This window comes from Trichosurus vulpecula, chromosome 9 (genome assembly GCF_011100635.1).
Source record: "Trichosurus vulpecula isolate mTriVul1 chromosome 9, mTriVul1.pri, whole genome shotgun sequence".
Taxonomy (NCBI): Eukaryota; Metazoa; Chordata; class Mammalia; order Diprotodontia; family Phalangeridae; genus Trichosurus; species Trichosurus vulpecula.
In genome coordinates, this window is record NC_050581.1 from 198,681,722 (window position 1) to 198,696,929 (window position 15,208).

Here is a 15,208-nt window from a genome sequence, read left to right on the forward strand (position 1 = left end):
TCACCCAGATCCATTGGCTCAAAATCAGGAACCTGGACCATAAATACGGAGCTAGCACAAACCTCAGAGCCAATTGGGCCAGCTCCCTCATTTTGTAGATGAGGGAACTGAAGCCTATACAGGGGAAGTGGCTGCCCCCAGGGTCACATTGGCAGTAAATAATGGAGCTGGGATTTGAACCCAGGTCCTAAACCATCATGCCTTCCACTGAAATTGGCTGGAGACAAGATTGAAAGTGGGTGATTGGCCAGAAACTACAAGATACCTCAGCCTCCTTCCTTGGGGGCCAGGGTAGGGGAAGAGTATATAGAAGACCAGAATTGAGTGGTTATTTGCAATTGCACTGTCTCTCACATGTTTTCCCATGTACTTTGCAGTCATATTCTTTATGACACCCAAGATGGTTCTTTTGGGAGGAAGAGGCTGGAATGACAGGTGGCATTGTCTTCTACAGACCATGCTGAGATTGGAAGTTATAAGTTTAATGAAGAGAGGTAGATACCAATGGGGTCTCAATGAACCACTTCTGGGCTAGCTGGGTGCAGAGCCATAAGCAATATGGGACAAATGGGACTTTCTTCCAGGGTGTCCACATGGCATGAGGCATGATCCATTTCTAGAGAGTTCGTCTCACAGTGCCCACTACCCACACATCTTAAATGATTAATCAATCAATAAATATTTATTTATCAAGGACCTACTATGGCACAGGCATTGTGCTAACCTCTGAAGATACAAAAAAAGGCAAAATACAGTCCCTGCCCTCAAGGAGCTTACAGCCTAGTGGGATAGACAACAAGCAAACAAACACATACAATGCAAGCTATTTGCAGGATAAATAGGAAATAAAGAATAGAGAGAAGTTACTAGAATTAAGAGGGGCCTTACTTCACGGTCCTTGCTGGCCTAGGTCACCATGCTATCCAAGCTACCCTCACACCAAGAGAGCTGGATTAGTCTGGCCCTCACCCCTATGAAGGTTGGGGTGGGGAAGACTAGGTCACCCCACTTTGCCGGCAGGACCACACCTGCTGTCCAGCTCACCTTTTCAACCCTACCTCACCCTAGTGGAACTGTCTGCCCTCTGGCCATTGTTAGAATCCCAAGTTAGAATCCTGCTAACTGCCTCTGGTTAGGCAGGCGAAGGTGTGATAGCATTTTGTTGTATTATCCCTAAAGTAACTCTGCCAGTGGAAGAGAGGGCCAAGAGAACAGAAATCCCTCCCTGGGGTGTATATCCTAGATTCTTATCTAAATAACCTCCTTCCCCATATACTACCACTTGGAACTGAACTCTTCCGAAAGTGACTGAAGTGGACTTTCTATTTCCTGGCAAAGGAAGGAAGTGGTGTCATCCAGGAGAAGATGCTCTGGCTTGGGATGCAGAGGGACTGGTTTCAAATCCTGCCTTTAATGCTTACAAGCCATGTGAGCTTGGGCAACTCATTTAGTTTCCCTGGGTCTCAGTCTCCTCACCTATAAAAGAAAAAGGTTGGATTATTATTCCATTATTCCATTAGCCTCTGAACTAAAGAGCTCTCTAGACCTGTGATCCTAAGTGCTATGGACTTTTTGGCAGGCCAAGAATCAAAGTGAACTCAGTTCCTCGGCTTTGCCCACGGAATAATCATCAGTGACATTTCAACGGCCCCAGAGAGTTTACAAAGCACTTTCCATGCAGTCTCTTATTGGAGATTGACAACTACCCTGTTAAGTAGCCCTGGAAGTATTATTATCCTTATTTTATAGGTGAGGAAACTGAGGCCAGGACAGGTGAAGGGTCACGCCCATGGTCACCCACCTTTGACATTTGAACCAATGGTAGGATCATAGATCTAGTAGGATCGGAGGACACCTCAGAACCCAGAGAGTCCAATGCCTCAAATGGCAGATGAGGAAATGGAACCCAGGGAAGGGAAGTCATTGACCCCAAATGCCACAGCAAGGCACCATCAGAGTCAGGATCTGAATCTATGCTACCACTCAATTCACTGCCCCAGACTTGCTTAAGGGAGAGCTCAGAGTTCAGGGTTTTCTGGAGGCAGTGGGCCATCCTCTCCCCAGGTGGGATACTGAGCTCCTAGGCAGCCTGGTGTCAGAAAGACCTTACTAGTGGTGAGACCCTAGGTAAGTCACTTCACCTCTATAGGCCTGGGTTTCTTCAACTTTGAAATGGAATAAAAATAGCACCTACCTCACATGGTGGTTGTAAGATAGTATTTGCAAAACACTTAGCACAGTGCCTGGCACATAGTAAGTACTTCATAAATGTTCGTTTCCTTTAAGCTAACCCTCCTTCCTTCTCTTTGCTCGTAGCTACCTCATCCCTGAATTCCCAACTCCAACAGCTTCAGCATCTCCAGCAACTCCAGCAGCAGCAGCAGCCCCCACCCCCACCCCAGCAGACCGGACCACCACCCCAGCAGACCAGCCAGCACCCACCACCAGCTCAGCAGCCACCCCAGCCTCAGTCACAGCCGCAGCCGCAGCCACAGCCACCTCCACCCCAGCAACCCCCACCTCCGCCTCAACAGCCCCCGCAGCCACCAGCGCCATCTCAACAACCCCAGCAGAACCAAACCCAGGCTCCAACATCAAACCAGTCTCCAGCCCAGCAGGCCTCCAGCTCTCCCCAGAAACCCAATCAGTCCCCCGGACATGGCCTTCCATCACCCCTCACTCCATCGAATCCACTGCAGGTAGGTTCCCCACTGTGCTCATCCCTTCTGTACTCCAGGTGAGCAGAAAGTGCTGCTTGGCAGGATAGAATGACATTGTGCTGCAAACTGGGGGCATCTCTTTCTGGAGAGGTTATAAGAAATCATTTCTCCTGGTTCTAGGCATGCCTCCAGCTCTGGGTTGTCTAATTCAAACTGGTCTCTTAGATATATGGAAGAGGAAGAAAGCAGTGTGCACCTGGGAGTGCATGCAAGCCAAACAAATGGACCCACATGGAAGCTCCCTCCCCCCACCCCCCCAGGATAAATGGGCTCTCTTCCCTCCTGAGAGAGGCCCACGCAGTAAGTGCACTTGTAGAATGCAATAATTCCACTTTATGATACTTTCTGAAAGGCAGCAAAGAGAGTGTCCAATTAAAATTATTACTGGCCCGGCTCTGTTGGCCACAGAGGCTGCAGTGGGCTGCCCACAGGGCACAGTGGTTATTAGTCTGCATTGTGAATACGGTCAGGTCTTCATGTAAACAACTGGTACACTTGAGCAGCCGTTCTCAAAGCCTTGCAAGGTTTGTGGGAGTCAGGGACCCGGGGCCCCAGCCCAGATGCTCCCTGTCCCATCTCCCCAAAGCATGGTGTGTCTGAAATGCCCATGGAGCAGCTCAGAAGGAGCACTGTTTAATGAGAAATTCAACTAAGAAGCCCTTCAGTTTACTCCATTTAACATGTGAAGCTGTAATTATTCTTCAGGATAAGGGAAGCTCATTATTGAAGCATTAACTTCAGTTGTCTTCAGGGCTAAGAGGAAGGTCTCAGGTCTCTGTAGCTTCGCATTTCAGGTCATTCCCTCATGAGATGTCCCTTAAAAAACACAATCAGCTCCATGATCATGGCTACGTCACCAAACCAACAGACAAGATAGACTTGCCTCTGAGGACCCAGACACAGATCAGAGTTCTTCTACTTGCTGCTTGTGTGACCCTGGGCACACTCCTTCACCTCTCCAGGCCTTGGTTTCCTCACCCATAAAATGAAAAAGGTTGAATTAAGTGCCCTGGAGGGTTGCTTCCCCCTCTAGCTCCATGATCTCCTAATCTTGTGGTTGCCTGGGGTGTCGGCTACTCTGGCTACCACCAAGTCTAGTCCATTTGCCCCCCATCAACTGAGTGCCTGTTCTGCCCCCTCAGAGATACAGACTTTTGTGTAGGATGGTGAAAAGGATGGTGATTCTGGAGTCAGACAGCCTACTTTCAGATGCTGCTTCTGTCACTACCTGGGCGATTTTGTACAAGTTCCTTGTGCCTCCAAATCTGTGATCCTGATCAAATCCTATCTGTGATCCTTTGGAAGTCAGTTCCCCCGGGTCTCAATTTCCTCATCTGTAAAATGAGGGGGTGGACTAGATGGCCTCTGAGGTTCTTCTAAGTCTAGCAAATAATTTATGATAAAAGGGCAAGGCCCTTTGCTCATCAGATCCCTAACTGCCCTCATTATGGTGTGGGGAAGAGCTAGAGTGTTCACTGTTACCAGCTAGTACTTGAAGATGACTGCAGGAATTGGGTCCTTAGGCATAAAAGAGCTCCCACCATTTTGGGTCCTTTAACCAAGGAAGGGATGGGGTGAAGGTTCTTGTGGATCGATGTACTTCCGACAAACCAAAGGGCCATTGGGGCCTAGATTGAAAGCTGGAAGGGACCTTAGGAGCCACTGCTCCTACCAAATGAAGGCACCTTAGCGGAACCAGCTAGAATGTTTTCAGGACCATTGATGTCATTCCAAATTTTACAGCGTTGCTGGGTCAGAGCTGGAGATTCTCCTGATTGGCTTTGTCTGGCCTTCAAAGTTATTCGAGGATGATGATGATGGTAACCAGCGTTTTTACTAAGACTTACAAAAAGTTTCTATATGTGATCTCATTTGATGTGTGGCCACATGATCTGCAGGCATATAAGACTGGGATGGATGTTGGCCCAAAGGATTTAACATCATGCCAACATCTGCTCAAAAGGGCAGGTATATCCATTTCATGGCTGAAATCCATGGTTAAAGTCCTGGTCATTATGGCACTCTCAGTGGTTTGAATTATCCTTTAGCTAATTAATTCTGCAAGAAGGTCTAGCTAAGGCCTTTGAAAGGGTTAAGTTTAGACATATACACATTCCAAGATGCCAAGATTCCAAGATCCACATTCCCTTTGCCTCGGACAATGAAATCTATACACGTGCCAGCAGGGGAAAAACTCCTCTCCCTCTAAGGATGCAAGTCTTTCCCTTTGTCTTCTGCCATCGAATGCGAGTGCAATATTCCTTTCATTTGGAGGTAAAAGCATAGGTGCTGGTGGACATTAACCTTTTCCAAGCACTGTCAGCAGCCTATAAATCTCTATTGAGCAGCAAAAGCCTAGTGTAGACAAGTCTTTTCTGGAATGGTTGAATAAGTGTTGACATGTCCTAAGATGGGTTGTGCTCTAAACTGCCCACAAATGCATTCTCTTCCAAGCCTGTACTAGAAAAAGCCTACAGGAGTACAGTTTCTGTTTACAATGAATGTAGCCTTTAGCTCAATTGCGATCCCATAAAAATGAAATTTTCCCACATTCGGGCTGGTTAGAATTTTAGTTTGTGATTTAAATAAATTTAGTTTAAGGGTATGATTTTCTCCTTGTCTTGGTATCTAGTGGATGGTTTTATAAAAGGGAATTTCAACTACCTCTAGGGCTAGGAGTGAGTTTAGTGGGACAAGTGGCTAACTCCATCCTGTCCCTTGGTTCATGCTAAGTGAAGGATGATTGGTAAGAATTGACCAAAGGCTTAATGAGAGGGAGCCATGGGAGATAGTAAGAAACCGCCTTTTAGTTACATGAAAGAAAATTCATGTCTAAGTTAGTTTGCTGCAAATGGGCCCTCTAGCATAGTGGAAATGCCAACCACTTTGTTGCAAATTGTATTTTCTACAACACAACAGCTGCTGGATTTTAAGTTTGGAGGTACAGGGTCTGGTGTAACTTTTTCTTTTAAAAAAACTATTTGGAACAAAATACAAAGATATTAAAGTCTCTAAGGTAATGATCTTTATGAACTCGAATGAAATGTTTTTTGTCTGAAGATTATTAAGGGAATAAAGACCAACTAAATTCAAATTTGACAGCTCAGATTTCATTTCTGAATTCTGGATTTTTCATGTGGGCTTTCTCTTCTTCCATTATTCAGAATCTGTCTGAGAGATATTAGTTTAGAACAATGCAACTTGGAAAGATTGTCAGGGAAAGGCAGTAATTCAGAAGGATGATTGCATTTGTTTCAAAAACTCTGAAGGATAACAACAATTATTTCTTGAAATCTACAGATGCTGTCATGTCTTCAGGAAGGAAATTAAATGAAAGTGACTTGCTTACCTAGTTGGGGTGGCTTCTCCAGCTGAACAAAACTTCACAATGTTTCTGGAAATGACCAAAGTTTTCCATGGGGTTCTCAGCAGGCCCATCTACACTTTCATTTAGCTCTTTGACTCAATTGTTTGCCAAGCTGGACTCTTTCTCTTGAGCCAGAGAGGAGCCACAGTAGCATCAGAAAAGGCTCCACTTTGGGAATGGTTTCAGTCAGTTCTTTTGATCTCTAGGAGCTGGAGAGCTACATTCTGGACAGGGTAGTAGCACTCAGGAGTGTCTAAGCCATACAGATTTCAAAAGGTTTGTGAACTTGGATGGGGAAAAAAATCTCATCTTTGTTTTCATTAACATCTAACTAAAATTTAGTATTTTCTTCAAATACGAATTTAAAAAAAAAACATGATTCTGAGAAGGGGTTCCTAGGTTTCACCAGAATGCCACAGGGGTCCACGACACACACAAATGTTTAAGAACCCCTGGCTGAAGATGAGTGTTCTTCCTCCAATACTATCATTCTTATAAGGTCAAGTTAGAGTAGGAGATGAGGTCTCAGGCAGATCCCCCTCCAACAGTAGGGCTTCATTAGAAAGAAAGTAATACTAAAGTAATTTTCGCAAATATTTATTGAGCACCTGCCATGTGCGAAGCATGGGAGGGGCAGCATGACATAGGAGATAGAGGGCTGGCCTTGGAATCAGGAAACCCTGGCTTCAAGCCCTGCTTCCAATACATATTGACTGTATGACTGTGGTCAACTCATTTAACTCCTCCCTGCCCCAGCCAATTTTCAAAAACTATAAGTTACAACTGCGTTGCTGCATGTCACCATTGGACAGAATTTCCACATTGGGAGTTCTTAGAGCCTACTGGTGAAATAGCAAGTCTAGGGAAAAGAAAAGAAAAGGGCAAGGCAAGGAGAAAGGAAAGGGAAGGAGAAAGGAAAGGGAACAGAATGGAACAGAAGGAAGAGGAGAGAAAGAGGAGAGAAGAGAAGAGAACAGAAGAGAAGAAAAAAAGAAAAGAATAGAAAAGAAAAGAAAGGCCCTGTGTTGGGTGATAGCAACACAAATATAAAACATGCTTGCTCTTGAGGAGCGTGTCTTCCACTGGGGAATTTAACATGTACACAGGTCAGTTAATACAAAGAACATGGAAAATAAATGAGAATAATTTCAAAGAGAAAATGTTGACAACTAGGAAGAATTAGGAGTGACCTCCAATCAGAAGTGGGACTTGAGCTGTGTCTGGAAGGAAGCTAGGGATTCCAAGAGGCCAAGGTGAGGAGGGGATACATTCCCATCATGGGCATCACCTGCGCAAAAACATAGAGTCAGGAGATAGATTGTCACTTGCAGGAACCAGTTAGCAAACAAGTCCATCTAGAATAAAGAATGCAGGAAGAGGGCGGGGTAAAATAAGCCTGGAAAAACCTTTTCATACACACTTTCCTGAAATCGTGTTACCAAATATTAGTGCTAACAGTATTGATGTGTCAAGTAATCAATGACAAAGTGAAGGCATTGGATTAATTGGCCTCAAAGGTCCCCTTTGGCTCTAACTGGATGACTCAATCATCCATTCTTTTCTAGTCTTGGCTCTGCCATTGACTCACTGTGTGACTGTGCTTGAGTGTATTCCCGTCTCTGGCTGTCAGTTTGCTCATCTACTAAATGAGAGGGTTCGATGAGACTGTTCCTGAATTTTCTTGCAGCTCTAGGACTCCAGGACTTAACTCTACGTGGGCGACTAGAATTGTCTTGGCATGACAAGGAGTCCAACTGCTCTAAAAAGTCTGAGTCCTCCTCAAGGTTGAGGCCACTGATGGCCTTGGCAGGTAGGGTCTAGGTGACCTCCCTAAAAGTGGCCTCTTCACTCAGCCAGAGAGCCCCCAACTCCCCCATAGAGAAGCTGAAGATCCCCAAGGCTGCATTTAACACCAGAAGTCTAGGTACCACCTCGCCCCTGGGGAAATAGGATAATCTTCCTTTCTCTATGCTTTGCGCATTTTGACATGCAACATAAGAAGCAGAGCACCTGCTGGAGCCTTTGAGGCCACAGAGTTCTCTTTCTTCTTTGGAGGAAGGAGGGGCATTGAAACCTCCTGAGAGGAGAAGTTTCACAGAAGATAGTTTAATGCATGTTTTCACCCATATGGATGGATTCATGGGGGAAAAGACCTTGTCACCAATCGCTCACGGAAATTAGACTAAAACTGGCTCCTAGACTTTCTCCCTCTGCCCTTGCAGACTCTCACAGAGCCCCTCACCCCCATCCATTGCCCTGTGGGTATTCTTCCCCAACCCTTAGGGACAAGCCTGTAAGGCTGTTTCATCTGTGTTAAGCTCCTACTGGGCATTCAGAAAACCAGAAAGGCTACTGTAATGTTTTATCCCATTTAAAGTAAAAGAGCTCCAATTCATGAACTCACCGCATAAAGAAAGACCAAAAGATAAGGTGTCATATACCCTGGCTCCTTCTTGCCCCGCCCCATTTTCCTGACCGTTTCCTCTTTCTATTAACCATTATTTAACCTCCCTGGGTTTCCTTTGCTTTGTCCACATAAGGTGGCAGCAGGTGGGGGTGGGGGTAAGATGGGATTGAACCAAATGATGCCCCAAAATTCTTAGACCTCCAGATCTCCAGTCCAAAACCTGAGCACTGCTGCCATGACCAGTGACCTCTGTGAGAACATTGGTGACCTGAATCTTTTTCTTATCTCATGCTGTGCCGTGGGCTTCTTCCCAACCTTTCCAGGGAGACACAAAGATGTATAATACTGCACTCAATTTTCCAAGGAATATAAAACTATACATCATTGTCCAGGGGCAGATGGGATGCATGGAAGCCCTGATTCTCCCAGCTAGCTGTCTGCCGAGATTCTTGCATCCCGTTCCCTTGCTCAGCTTGAGGAGTTCATAAATGTCTGCTCTCTGGAAAGGCAAATAATGGGGAAAAGTCATAGAATCTAAAACATTTAACTCCTCCATCTTTTTGGTCCAAAAGCTAGCATAGAATCCCCAGAGGCTGTATAGATAGCACTTCCAGCAGTCCTCCAACAGGGGCTCAGTCCACATAGGCTGGAGAGAAACAGCTCAGCTCTCTGATAGCATGAAGCGGTGGTTATGCTGAGGCCAGAATTGAACATGAGAGGCACCCGAGTGTGGTGGACAGCAGGAGAGATTTCCCATTGAAAGACTGGGATTGGAATCCTTCCTCTGATGCTCACAACCAGTGCTATCCTAGGCAAATCAGTTAAGCCCTTAGAGCCTCGATTTCCTCATGAGTAAGATGAGCACGATAATTTTTGCAATGAGAAGCAACATATAGCATATTTTGTTGTTGTTGAGTCATTTCCATTGTGAGGTCTTTGTGACCCCATTTGGGGTTTCCTTGGCAATTACTGGAATGGTTTGCCATTTCCTTCTCCAATTCATTTTAGAGATGATAGCAGAATGGCATTTGAGTAAGCTAGATGTGGGTCCAAGTCCCGCCACTGACATGTTCTGACAGTGTGACTATGGGCAAGTTGCTTCACTACTCTGGGCCCCAGAAAAGACTTAATTATAGATGAGCTGCTGATGTTCATTGGTACAAGGAGGTTCAATTCTGAGATTGTCCCCACCCTGTTGAACTCACCAGTTTAGACCAAAAAGTCAAATTCCCTTTAGCCTGTACTAAACACCTCCCAAGGTTATGGGGGGGAAGGGGGAGACAGGGAATGGTCTGCAAACTAAAAGGGGATTTATCATTATTATGTATCAACCTGGACAATGAAATCCAAAATGGTGTAACACCTATTGGGGCATGTTGGAACCTGGTTCTTTGTGGATCATTAGGCCATTGACAACACAAGAGTTCCATCTCCAGAGTAAAGTGATTTCTTTCCCCTTATGTAACAATTGGCATTTTAGAAAACCATTATTTGAGATGATTAAAAAATATTTTAAGTTGTCAATCATAACTCTTCTTCAAGTAATCCAGGACAAGATGAGCTAAATCTCAGTTAGATGAGCTCTCTCCCTCCATTCTGCATTTGGGGTAAGATCCCAAACCTGACTTGGGAGTCATGATGACAATTCAGTGTTTCAATTCAACAGGCATTTATGAAGTGCCTACTGTATGCTGGGCTCTATGGAAATCTCTTTTTTTAAGTCTCATTTAAACAGTGCTTACCTTTCGAAAGTGTAGTCCAAGCATTTGCAATCCAAGAAAAGCAAAACAGGAATTCCATGACTCTCAGAGGGGGAGAGGGGATGGAAGGGTATAGTTTATTGAGAATGCCATGGGTGGCTCCTTTGGACCATGTCCTAGATTTCTTATTCCTAGGTATTGTCGAGGACATCATTCAAACCCTCTACAAAAAGACTCTGGAAAACAAGGCTTTAGACACATGATGCTGAGTATGGAAACTGCTGAAAGGGGCCAAGGGCCATAACGAGGACAGATGTAACGGGACGGTCTTAAGACATTTAACATCCCAAAATTCCAATTTCCCCAAGTCTGGATCAGAGCCAGGCAATATGCAGAGTGTCAGACACACTCACATGCATTCCAGGGACCAGTCTGCTCATGCATCCCAGGGCAGAGTGGACTTTGAAGGTCAAAGGGTCTGCTTGCCTTGTCCTAGCTTGGCCAGGTGCCCTGGCCTTCCCATGACTGATGCAAGCTTATGGCCTCTCAGTGAGCTCAGCCTGCAAGTGGTGACCTAGCACCAGGGGTGGAGGGTGAGCTCCCAGTTGCATTTGCATGCCACCTGGTCATGCCTCAGAGCCAGCCCTTTATGATGGCAGAGGTTTCTGGCTGGGCTCTGGTCAATGCAACCTTTCTAAACTGATACATTTTAAGTAACTTAAATCCCTGACAGTTGTGGCCTCACACCAACCATCTGCTTTATACACCAGAACATACTTGTCTGTCATAAAAAGAGGTTCAGTTAGGGACCCCCTTCTTTTTCTCAGCAGGGCTCCTTCTCCTCCCAAAGACTTGCTGCTATTTCTGGCATCGAAACACTTCGTCTTCCAATTGTGAGGCTCGGAATACTACATTTAAAGGGAACAAAGTGATGTTTAAGGGTTCAAAAAGGAGAGAGTATAAAAGAGACCTTTGGGGTCCCTGAGGAAGGTTTGCTGGGGAGGAAACACTGCCTGGCTGCTGCCGTTAACAGAGATTTTCAAAATCAAAGCGACTGCATCTTGACTTCCTCTATAACAACCTAGAAATTAACCATCCTGATAATTGCCACCATGAATAAGGCAGTTTGACCTACAAAAGACGTCTGATCACAATTCCCAGACTGGAGCTAAGACCAAGGTCACAAGACCATTAGATCCTAGACTTGGAATTGGATGAGACCATGGACTGTTTCCTAAGTGGCCAAGTGGCCAAATTTTTTGATGAACAGCATAATCTCAGGGACCCTCACACTGAAAGAGGTGGATTCAGCCTGCCCAGATCCTCCTTGGTGGACATTTCACTGTTTCTCTAGTGGGAAACCTTTATCTTCTTTGCTCTTTTGAAAATTAAAAGGGCACCTCTTGGCCAATGACAGACCCAATCCTTAGCTATTTTCTTCATAGTCAGTGAGCTTAGCTCATTTCTGTTCTCTTGTTAGAAGCATTTTGTTCCTTTTAACAAGTTTTTTATTTTAAAGAAAACTTTCCAAACTCCTGATCTCAGAAACAAGTCCCCAGTGAGCATCCTTCCATAAAGAATAGATTCTGGATCAGAGAGCTCCCCAAAGGGCCATCCAAAATCTTCTTAGCATCTGTGGCTAAATTGCTAAGAGAATTTTATTTTATAGAAAGTTGAGCTTCCTGTCTAAGACTGAGACTCTCTTAGGCTCATGGTTTTAGAGTCTCCCACCGAGTCCAATACCCTTATTTTACATATGGGCAACCTGAGGCACAAATAGCAAAGTATTTTGCCCAGGGCCACATAACAAGCCAAGTGCCTGAGATGTTGTTGGATCCCAGGTCTTCCTGCCTACAGGCCCACTGCTCTACCTTCTCCAGCAAGCAGATGGGCCTGCCTGACTTCTGCCTTCTTATTCCCCAGGACCATGGACTGTGAATATTAGCTAAAAACAGCTAACATTTAGAGACCACCTTACAGTTTACAAAGTGAGATATACATACATATATGCACATGTATACATTATGTATGCATATATATTTTTAACATCACCAAGTACAGAATGACTAAACAATAGCTAAACAACAAAATGGCTAAAAAACAAGTGTGAAAAGCATTTGGAGATTTCAGTGGTCTACACGTTTGAAAGTTTAACAGTAGGAGCCAGAAGACCAACATGGCAACCTAAAAAAACATCAATACTGTCATATGTACATGAGGAGAAGCAGAATCCAAGAAAAGGGAAGTAATCAATCAACGAGTAAACATTTATTAAGCTCCTACTATGTGCCAAGCACTCTGCTAAGCACTGGCTCACTCTTCTCAGCTGTTCAGGTTACACTGGGTCACAGCTTTAGAGCTGGAAAAGACCTCAGAGGTAATGGAGTCTTGGTCCAAGGTCACATACATCTGTAGTCATGAGTATCCTCTAACTATAAATCAACACTCTTTCTGCCGTAGCATCCTGCTGTGACCAGTAACTTTATAGTCAGTCCTGGGGAAAGTGGGCCACCAGGCTGGGGAGAGGACTAGAAAGTATGGCACGTGAGGAGGAATGTCTAACCTAGAGAAGTATGATGAGAGTCACCGGGGGCTGAGCACAACAACTATCTTCAAGGATGTCCTTCAAGATATCAGCCTTGGTCTGTCTGGCCCCCCAAGACAGAACCGGCAGCAGTAACTGGAAATTGCCCACCCAGATTCAGACTCAACATCGGGAAAAACTTCCTAATGTTGAAGGGCTGTCCCAAAGGAACAGGACTTTCTCTGGAGATGCTGGGGTTCTCTCAATGGAATCTAACAGCAGAGACTGGTTGCCCATTTATCAACTGTCTCATGGAAAGGAGAGGAAAGGGAACAACATTTACTAGGTCCCTACTATGTACCAGGCACTAGGCTAAGCATGTTTCATCCTCACAACATTCTGAGAAGTGGGTGCTAGTCTTTCTCTCATTTTACAAATGAAGAAACTGAGGCAGAAAGCGGTGAAATCACTCAGGATCACACAGCTAGTATGCATTTAAGGTCCGATTTGAACTCAGGTCTGACTCCAGACTCAGCCCTCTATCCACTGCCCCACCTACCTGTCCTACTGGGTTGGACTAGGTGGCCTGTGAGGTTTCCTTGAATTCTACGTTTATATGATTTTTCTGGGGAGTCAGACATTTTCTACCTGTATTGCAAAACCTCAAAGCTGTTAGAAATGGACTACCCAATGAAAACGTGAGTACAAGAATCTTTTTTCTGGGACTTTCCCCAAAATATGTGAGAAAGTTAAAAAAAAAAAGACACCAGAGCCAAGGGTGACAGTCAGGACACTGGAAAAGTGAGCAGGTCTCCTCTTAATTCTCTTAAGCCACTGGCCTCAGCTCTCCCTGCCTTGGTTCTCCTTGTAGTTAGAGGCAGATAGTCAAGTTTTCTGCCTTCCTGCTTGCCTGCTGGGGCTATTGTAATGACTCCTCTGTAGTCTTCTCACCTACTAGCGACTGATGGATTCTACCTACTCTCAGGACCTTCAGCAAATGGGGCCAGAAGGAAAAAGGGCCACCTCCTATGTCTGAAACTGAACAAATAATTGTCTAATGCTGATGGCATTGATAAATTACATCTGTCTGGAGCTTTCCAGTTTTCAGAGAACTCAGTGAGTTCAATAGGAAACCTAGAATGAAGCAGAGGATTGACTGACTTCAGATCCCAAGCCTTAATAGTTGTAAATAGGAATGACAAATATCAATTAAGCACCTAGAACATGCATTACACTGTTAGAGCCTGGGGGTATTTGTATATACTTCAGCAGGTCTGAGGTCTCTTCCAGATCAAGATGGGGACTCCCCGAGCTGTGCACATTGTAGCCCATCTCTTCTTCACCCTGTGGGACTCTTGACCTCCCATAAATTAACACCTCCCCATAAATCCTCCCCAAGGGGTCCATCCACTGTGCTGAGGACTTTCCACCACATCTCTTGACATTGTATAGATGCCAATGGAGTATCCATCTGATTGTCACCCGTTCCTTGTTCTTGCAACCTAACTGACCCACCTTCCTTTCCAGCCATACATCTTTCTGATGACATTCCTTCTAACAGCTAATATTTATATAGGGCTATTAGGTGGTGCAGTGGATAGTGTGCTGGGCCTAGAAAAGCTAGGAAGACTCATCTTCCTAGTTCAAATCCAGCCTCAGACATTTACTAGCTGCGTAATCCCTCTTTGCCTCAGTTTCCTCATCTGTAAAATGAGCTGGAGAAGGAAATGGCAACCACTCTAGTGTCTTTGCCAAGAAAACCCCAAATGGGCTCACAAAGAGTTGGATACAACTGGAAAACAAGTCAACAAAGTGTATACAGCACTTTAAAGTTGGCAAAGCACTTTACATGTTTTGTCATTTGATCTTCCCCAGCACCCTATGATGCAGGAGCAATCATCCCTATTTTACAGATGAGGAAACTGAGACTGAGACAGGTTAAACAGCTTTCACAGCTGATTAATGTCTGAAGCGAGAGTCAGACTTAGGTCTCCCTGCCACCTGCTGCCTCTCGGCACCACTTTGGTCATGCCAGTCTTGGTAATGTGCAGCGCCTACTCAAGCCCACCGTTTACCTCTCCATCGGCCACAGGCAACCTTTAGCTTTCATCATTCGGGGACTATGAAATCCCCCTACTCTAATGATGAAGAGATAAAAATAAAACTTTAATTCAACAAACATTTATTATAGATCTACCACATGGAAGGCATTGTGCCAGAGATACAGGGTACAAATTGTGAAATTCTTGCCCTCAAGAGGCTTGGATTCCCTAGAGGAAGAATATAATACATAAACAGAAAAGGTAAAAATAAGGTAATTAAAGCAAAAGGAAAACACTAATGGCTTCAGGGTGGGGAAAATCAGGAAAGATTTCCTGTGGGAAGTAGTACCTAAACCAAACCCTGTCGAAAGGACAAAACCTGAGAGGTGGGAGCAAGGACAAAGAGTCAATTTCAGGCATGCAGGGCAGGCTGGACTCAAGGGATTTG

The 15,208-nt window shown here is 44.9% G+C and overlaps 1 protein-coding gene across 2 annotated transcripts in view; it reads left to right on the plus strand.

Moving 5' to 3' along the window:
* POU6F2 (POU class 6 homeobox 2) overlaps nucleotides 1–15,208 on the plus strand; it is a 507,199-nt gene that overhangs the window by 378,977 nt on the left and 113,014 nt on the right. For both annotated transcript variants that reach the window (XM_036739293.1, XM_036739294.1), the window contains exon 5: nucleotides 2,317–2,699. In XM_036739293.1, coding sequence (XP_036595188.1) covers nucleotides 2,317–2,699 — 383 coding nt within the window. The remainder of the gene's footprint in view (nucleotides 1–2,316; nucleotides 2,700–15,208) is intronic.